Source organism: Sphaeramia orbicularis, chromosome 14 (assembly GCF_902148855.1).
Source record: "Sphaeramia orbicularis chromosome 14, fSphaOr1.1, whole genome shotgun sequence".
NCBI lineage: Eukaryota > Metazoa > Chordata > Actinopteri > Kurtiformes > Apogonidae > Sphaeramia > Sphaeramia orbicularis.
In genome coordinates, this window is record NC_043970.1 from 43,043,523 (window position 1) to 43,052,460 (window position 8,938).

Below are 8,938 nucleotides of genomic sequence, written 5' to 3' on the forward strand. Positions count from 1 at the left end.
TCCGCCGCTCTTATGTTGGCAGAGCCACTACCGGATGTCTGAGGTTCTATTTATCCGCTTTACCCCAGCGGTGGGAGACCCCTCCCTCTGTGCAGACCCCCTCCACCCCCCCTACCCCCGCCTGCGGTGGAGGAGATCAAATAATGAAATTAAGATGGGCGTGGCTCTTTAAACGTCCTGTCACGCAGTAACTGGATCCGTGACAGAACCGGACCCCGGGGGTTCGGAGACCCCTCCCCGGCCCTGAGTCCAGTCCTGGAACTGGACTTAGAGGACCCTGAACGCACCACGACATGTAATTAAAATCCAAACATCTGAGGTCACGTGCATCCAGATCACAGTAGGCACGCCCAGTCCCATACAAGTACAGGTACCAGTCAGATACTGCAGTAGAGGAGGTTCTGATCCCTGTACCGGTACCGGACCCGGTACAGGAGCGGGTTTTACTGTTGGACCTGAGGGTTTGGATTCATTGACATCATGTGTTTGTTGTGTTTGTTTCAGGTTGAAAATGTCATGGCTTTATAAACTGATTCATCTGTAAAATCTATAATAATCTATCAGATCATCTTCATCATATGTTTGTGTCATCATCACAGTGACCCGGTTTAACCCAATCTGACCTGATTTAACCCAGTCTGACCAGGTTTGACCCAGTCTGACCCGGTTTAATCCTCATATTAGTCATTATGTTTCTTTTTGTTGATTGTTTTGTTCATTTATGTTCAACTTTTAAAACATGTGTTGAATTCTTTAACTTTAGTTCCTCTTTTTATTATCTTATTCATCCTGTCGATTGTTTCATTTGTTTTTGTCTCTTTCATTTTTTTCTATTTTCTTCAACTCTTTTGGTTCCTTTAAGTTATTTGACATAAATAAAGAGGTCATGTGATTGGCTGAGACGCCTCTGTGGGCGGTGACTTCCTGTCCATGATCCTGCTGAAGCCCCAGGACTTCAGAGAATGTCCTAAATAAATAAAACCATCTGAAAGAACCAAACAAACATCTGGACCTTTTACCTGTGGTTGCATGAATATGTGAACCAGAGGAATCATCCCAACACTGAATTAACGTCACAGAACTGTAGGGAAATGTGCTTCAAAGATGATGAATGGTGGAAACTCAGAAGGACATGAGAGCAGAATGACAGATCAAACCAATGAATGCTAACGGTAGCATTCAGACACTTTCTGGTCAACGTTTCATCTGAATTTATGAATGTTTTCCATGAATGAATGAATGAATGAATGAATGAATGAATGAAATCTTTATTTCGAACATGTAGACAGTGATATCAAAACAACAATTAATCAACAAAATATAAGTACTGGTACATAAATGATTGATAAGTGAACAAACAATAAAAAAATACCAAAAATAATAATAATAATAGTAATTAATAGTAATAATAATAATAATAATATAAATAAATAAAACAAATAAAATGAAATTATATATGCTCGAAAAGGAGCAGGAAGAAGTAAAAACTTATATACTCCTACCCCCAATTTCTGTTCCTTATGATCACTATATAGCAATTATTATTTTGTATGAATATCAATATAATAATAATAATAATAATAATAATAATAATAATAATATAACAATATCACACATCCTTTTTTCTATATGCACTAATTTGATAACACCAATTTACAGCTTATCCTACCAGATATTGATAAAAACTAAAAAAAACTAAAAAAAAAAAAAAAAAAAAAAAAATCCATGAAAATACAGATGACTTAAATGCAATTTATTCAAAGATCAGTATGTAAACCACAAATAGAATGAGACTGTTTATGTTTTGTCACGTCTTTCTACAGTTTTCTGCTGGGTTTTTTTGTATCTTAAAGGTTAGATTTTCATCTTTTGCTTCATTTCTGTTGTTTCATCTTATGTCTTTTACATATTTTACATCATGTTCTCATACATAAATTCTTCCGCAACACTCTTCTGTTTTAATTATGAAAATGAATTCATATAGCAGTTATAGTTCTGTTAATGGTGACCCAATAAAAACAGAACCAGAATCATAAGTTCTGATAAAACATATGTAACTGAACTCTGTAGCTGATGTCAGTGTTTCAGTCTAATAAAACTACTGACACTTTACTTTCACTCACACTGTTCTGACTTTTAGCTTCATTTGTGAATCATTTCTGAAAACACTGTGAATCAGTTGAATCTATGATAAATGTCACCAATGTTTAACACAGTCACCTTTAATTCAGATCTGTCGGTTTAACCCTTTAACACTTTAACTCTTTAATCCCTGACGTGTCTGTGCTGACACCTTCTGAATGTAGGATTTATTTAAATATTCATATAAATTCAACCGTTTACTTAATAGTTAAATTTCCAGTCATGCTGATAGAATAGACCTTGTTCTTCCCATAGACATCTGAGCATGCTCAGTTCAAGCCCCGCCCCCTGTGGAATGGGGGGGTCAAACACAGAGCAGTGAGTGAGACCGACTCACTATAAAAATAGACAGTTTGGGCTGTTTTTTGTTTTTTTGTTGTTTTTTTTAACACCGCTTTCCTTGTGTTTTTGTTTGTTTTTCCTGTTGTTACCAGTGTTGTGGTGATTTTCCTTCAGTTTGTTTTTTTTTTTTTACTGTTGTTACTGAGTTTTGTCTGTGGAACTAATGTGTGGAGTTAAACAGATGTCAAAAAACAACTGGACTGATTTAGAAAAAAAGTGACAAAACTAAAACTACTGGGACCAAATTCAAATACTTATGGCTTTTTAAATTATTTTTTGCCTCATTTTAGTTCATTTTTTGCACATTTTTTTAATGTTACTTATTTTTGTAAATTTTTTATTTGTTTTTGTTCATTTAGTTGCTTAGTTTTGGTTATTTTTCTACATTTTGTTTTCTGTCATTAATTTTTTTGTTCAGTTTTGTTAATGTTACTGTTGTTGGTTTATTATTCCTATTTGTCCATTTTATTCATCACTTTGGCTGTTTTTGTTCATTTTGTTTCTAATTTTATTCTTCTTTTTTGACAGTGGAACTGCTTTATGGAGTTAAACAGGTGTCAAAAAGCAGCTGGACTGATTTAGAAAAAAGAGCCCAAACTAAAAGTACTGGGACCAAATTCAAATACTTGTGGCTTTATTTTTTGCTTCATTTTAGTTCATTTTCTGCATATTTTTTTCATGTTAATATTTTGTAAATGCTTTATTTGTTTTTGTTCATTTAGCTGCTTATTTTTGTTTATTTTTCTACATTTTGTAATATTTTTTTGTTCAGTTTTGTTCATGTTACTGTTGTTGGTTTATTATTAATTTTTGTTCATTTTATTGATCCCTTTAGCTGTTATTGTTCATTTTGTTTCTTATTTTATTCTTTTTTTTTTCACTGTGGAACTGCTTTATGGAGTTAAACAGGTGTCAAAAATCAGCTGGACTGATTTATTAAAAAAAAAAACAAAACAACCAAAGCATAAACTCCTGGGCCCTAATTCAGATCCCAGTTGTTGTTCAGTTTGTTCTAGTTCACAGTTGATGTTCAACATCCTAAATCTGTTACTGATGTCCATTCTAGTGCCTTATTGTGTCCAAACCTGTCTACCTTCAGTCCCTGTCTATGTCTTTTTCTGTTCTTCCCCCTATTCGGACCCTTAAACCCACAGTAAAATCAAAGGAACAGCAGCTCTACTGGTTCATCCAGACTGACAGGAGGCCGTTGCAGCTGCAGCTTCTGCTCAGCTAATCATTACATATAATAAAGGCGTTGACGTCACCTCCGTCCTGGATCCAGTCACTGTGTTCATGGAGTTTGGGTCCAGAGCAGCGACCGAGGCCTCAGCGTCCACATGGATCAGCAGGCCTACAGACCAACCTGGAGCCGGCAGATCGAGTTCACCCTGGCCGGCATCGGGGCAGCCGTGGGCCTGGGGAATGTCTGGAGGTTCCCCTACCTGTGCTACCGGAGCGGAGGAGGTGAGACTCACATGACACACACTGGGAATTATGGAATCTGAGGTCTGGGTCTAAAGGTTGGACCATGACGGAAGAATATGTCCAACATTTACTGCATTACAGTCTGTGAACCACTCAGACTAAAAGGATCTAAGGTCAGGAAAAGTCAAATAAGAACAGAAGAAAGCAGAAATAATGACAAATACAGGTTTAAGTTTGAAAAAGTAAACGGTCACATGATGCTGTTTCTGAACTATCCTTTAAAAATTTGAAGAACATGAACAACCTGACATTTATTTAAAGAAATAAATATAATGTGACCAATATTCAGCCTCAGTTTATCATTTCTAAATTTTCATTCTATCGTACAGATCCAGTGGATCTACAAATACAACATTTAATAACAGACTGAATATTAGAACTATTCCACTGGTGTATATTCAGACAGTTCAGGTTGGTCTGATTTTTTAGTGAAGGATAGTTTAGAAATGTGAACATTTTCCTGTAATTTTTCCTTCTTTACACTGAAACAAACAGGAACATTTGTATTTTACTGGTTCTGATCCACTGTAGATCATATGAACCTGAACTTAAATTACTGTTCCTATCTTCAGTGTCATTTCTGTATTTCATAAACTCATCCCATGGACCGGATCGGACCCTTTGGTGTCCGGTTTTGGTCCCGGGCTGAATGTTTGACACCAGTGTTATAAATGTTCTGTTGTGTGAAGTCAGTGACAGTAACCCAGTACATGCAGCTGATGGTTGTGATCAAAGTGAGTCAGCAGGTTCAGATCAGAACCACAGAGGTGAACGGTACCGGGTCTGACCGTGTCCACTTCCTGTCAGGTGCCTTCCTGGTGCCCTACCTGCTCATGCTGCTGGTGTTAGGGATCCCTCTGCTGTACATGGAGCTGACCCTGGGCCAGTTCACCCAGAGGGGGCCTGTCCATGCCCTGGCCCATGCCTGCCCACTGCTCAAAGGTACAGAACCAGAACCAGCATGTCCCACAATCCACCTGGACACTGAACAACAATACTACAGGGGTTGGACAAAATAATGGAAACACCTTAAAAAATCAACAAAATATAATTTAATATGATGTAGGTCCGCCTTTTGCGGCAATTACAGCCTCAATTCTCCGAGGTATTGATTCATACAACTTGTGAATTGTTTCCAAAGGAATTTTAAGCCATTCTTCAGCTAGAATACCCTCCAACTCTTTTAGAGACGATGGCGGTGGAAATCGACGTCTTACTAGAATCTCTAAAACTGACCATAAATGCTCAATAATGTTGAGGTCTGGGGACTGTGCCGGCCATACGAGATGCTCAACTTCATTAGAATGTTCCTCATGCCATTCTTTAACAATTCTAGCTGTATGGATTGGGGCATTATCATCTTGAGGTGAAGGTGTTTCCATTATTTTGTCCAACCCCTGTACATCAACAGAACATGTTGTATGACAGACACAATATGACAGAAGCTGAAAATAAACCATATATGTGTGTGTGCACGCACGCATGCACGCGCGTGCGTGTGTGTATATACATTATATTATCAATATGATATTTAAAAGAAATATACATAAACAAGTGTGCAACAATATTACTGTGTGTAATTATTAAAATTATGTGTTCATGCAGTAGAATAACAATAATAATAACAAACAAACCTTGACTTCTTCTTTCAGTCATTCTCAAGGATGAACTGATCAGTATTTGGAGCCAAAGGTCATGTTGATGTGACCTTCTATTCCATGTTTGGACCATAACTGACTTTTTGATGTGACTGATTCAACGGGGGTTGTTTCTGTGTTGTTCACAGATCATCTGTGGTTCTTCTTAAACCTACGGTTCCATCTGTTTCCACTTGGACTGTTCACATTCAGATTAAAACCTTTATTCTAAAAAACACTGAACTGACTTTGAACTGTTTATTTATCTTCCATGAAACGTCCTAGTTTCATCTGAGGGAAATAAAAGGTCTGATCTGATGTGAAACACAACTGTTTACAGATGATGTTCATATTCAGAATAAAGGATCTTTAACAATAGAAACTTGACTTACTCACTGATTCACCCTTTACATCCACACTGATCCTCTAATCAATATATGATGATTATTGATCATGTAAACATTCTAATCTGATCTGTTTGATCAGATGCAGCAGTAATCTGATTAGAATCAATCAGATTAACACCCCTGGGTTTGTCCCGGTCCTCCCATGTCTTCATGCATGTAAACAAGTTCATTTGATTGGTTTAGTTCACTTACATCTGAACATGTGGAAAAACTATTAAATCACAGAAAACACAAGTTCCAACATGAGCCAAAGTCAACAACAGGATGTCTGATTCCACTGTCAGCACAGTTAAATGAAACAAAACCAACAGAAACTGAGTAAAATGATGAAAAAATTAACAAAATCAAACAAAAATTAAAAGTTTATGGATTATCCTATTTCTGAAGTGACAGTGAATACATCATGTCTGATTATTACAATGACCTGATTATTAACAGTTATTGGGTTTATTTGGAAACAGACTCAGTATGTTTTAGATTTAAAGACCAAATGTACAAAGTAAAGAGTCTGTTTGACTTGGATTATCATCGAACAACAGGGAATGAGGGAATGATGGGATTTATGACCAATGATGATGAAAACCATGAACTCTGCAGCTTTTTTCTGAATTATTGTTGAACGTTCATTTACAACCATCAACATCAGAACTGTCAGACTGAGTTTGACCTTTGTGAACATGGGGGTGGGGTTTGTTACTGTTACTGTGTGGTGTGAATCTGTGCGGTTACGTTACGGTGGTGTTTCCTCAGGAGTGGGCGTGGCCTCCGTGGCCATCTCCTTCATCTTGTGCACCTACTACAACGTGGTGATCACATGGGCGCTCTATTACCTGTTCAGCTCCTTCCAGGACCCGCTGCCCTGGTTGAACTGCAACAACACCTGGAACACAGCCAACTGCACCAACCATGCCACCAACAGCAGCTCCTCGTCCACTGCCAGCCAGGAGTTCTTCAAGTAGGTGTCCACGCTTACACCCGCTTCCTGTCCAGGGAAAACCACCGATGATACGATGACGAATGTTTGGGATGAAGTTTGAAACCTTCATCTGCTTTAGAGGTGGATTTTTGGGTCTTTATGGGTTAAAGGGGGACATTTGGGCCATTAAGGGTTAAAGGGGGACGTTTGGGGTTAAAGGGGGACGTTTGGGTCTTTAAGGGTTAAACCAAGTAAAACTAACGATTTGTAACAGGTACAACCGGAACCCAAATGCAGACTGACACAGAGGTATGAGTTAGAAAAGTCTTTACTGAAGCTTTGCAGAAGCAACAGGAGTTCAATGTTACAGTTCACAGTCTTAGAAAGCCGACAGGGATAAGGCAAAGGGGGACGTCGGGGACAGGCAGATAATCCGGTAACCGGTGAAACTGAAGAATCCAGAGGGGCAGAGAACAAGGACAGGGTTGATGGCGGAAACAGGTCAATACCAGGTGGCGGACGAAGAGACGTGGTCAGGGGCAAAGGGCAGGTCGAGTACCAGGGCACGGACGAAAAAGGCAGAACCAGGCAGACGGGTCAGGCTGGGGATCAGGCGACGGGTTGGCAGGCAGGTCAGGGACGAACAGGATCAGACAAGAACAACGCTGGAATGTTTCACACAGGGCAGAAAACAATCTGGCAGAGAACAAAGGAGAGAGAGGTGAATATAAACCCTCTACCTGATGAGCCCAGCTGTGCTCACAGGTGAGGGGAATCAACTGATGAGGAGATGTGACAGGCAGAGCAATGGGAAGGTGTGGCTGAGAGTGAGACAGAGGAAAAAAGAGAGAAAGAAAGAGAAACAGCAGAACAAAAAGACAGAGATGTTACATGATTAGAATCAAAATAGTCCAAAATAACAATAAAATAAACACACAACTCCGATAAAACCAGGATGTGGATCTGGTTTTAACTGACCGCCTGGTTTCCTAATCATGGTGAAGACTCCGCCCCCTTTGGTTTTTATTCAACAATAATCAAAACACAAGGAGAAAAAACACACGTATAATTACATTTCTTATCTTTGTGATATTTCTAAGGTGCTAAAAATAGGACTGTGTCAGAACTACAGGGTGGGGAAGCAAAATTTACAATATTTTGAGGCAAGGATTGAAAGACAGTGTATGACCAATTAGTTTATTGAAAGTCATGAGAATTTATTTGCCACAAGAAAATTGACATAATAGAAAATGTTTTTATTCTATGTGTCCTCCTTCTTTCTCACTAACTGCCTTCACACGCTTCCTGAAACTTGCGCAAGTGTTCCTTAAATATTCGGGTGACAACTTCTCCCATTCTTCTTTAATAGTATCTTCCAGACTTTCTCGTAATAGTTTTGCTCATAGTCATTCTCTTCTTTACATTATAAACAGTCTTTATGGACACTCCAACTATTTTTGAAATCTCCTTTGGTGTGACGAGTGCATTCAGCAAATCACACACTCTTTGACGTTTGCTTTCCTGATTACTCATATGGGCAAGTTTCTGAAAAGGTATGGATAATAGTGTTAGGTATGATTATGACATCAATATATGTTTGGTTTCAAAACAATTGACGTAGTGCCTGCTGAGAAAAAACAACTAAATGTTCATTGTAAATTTTGCTTCCCCACCCTGTAAGTGATATGTGAGTGTCAAGGTGTTCGGTCAAATAATAACAAGAATTTCCATCGTATCTGAGTAATTGGGTTGAAAGATAAATTGATAAGTAACTGATAAGTTTTATACCTGGTGTAAAAGGGTTTGACAGTAAAATCAGCCTATCAATGAAATAAACACCATGTCTTCATGTGATAATCAGCAGGAGACCAAGCCGAAGGTGGCATCCCATTCACAGCCTCTGACTGGAATACCAGTCCACCTTAAAAATGGTATAACGCCTGTAGATGGTGTTCAGTCATTTTCAGGCTAATTCTTTTTTTTTTTTTTTTTTTTTTTTTTTTATGTTT

General features: G+C 38.3%; 1 protein-coding gene across 1 annotated transcript in view; it reads left to right on the top strand.

The window, feature by feature from the left end:
- Positions 1-34: 34 nt before the first annotated feature.
- LOC115432609 (sodium- and chloride-dependent GABA transporter 1) overlaps positions 35-8,938 on the top strand; it is a 22,185-nt gene continuing 13,281 nt past the window's right edge. The window contains exons 1-4 of the mRNA XM_030153516.1: positions 35-126; positions 3,767-3,948; positions 4,777-4,911; positions 6,764-6,968. Of these exons, the coding sequence (XP_030009376.1) occupies positions 35-126; positions 3,767-3,948; positions 4,777-4,911; positions 6,764-6,968 (614 nt within the window). The remainder of the gene's footprint in view (positions 127-3,766; positions 3,949-4,776; positions 4,912-6,763; positions 6,969-8,938) is intronic.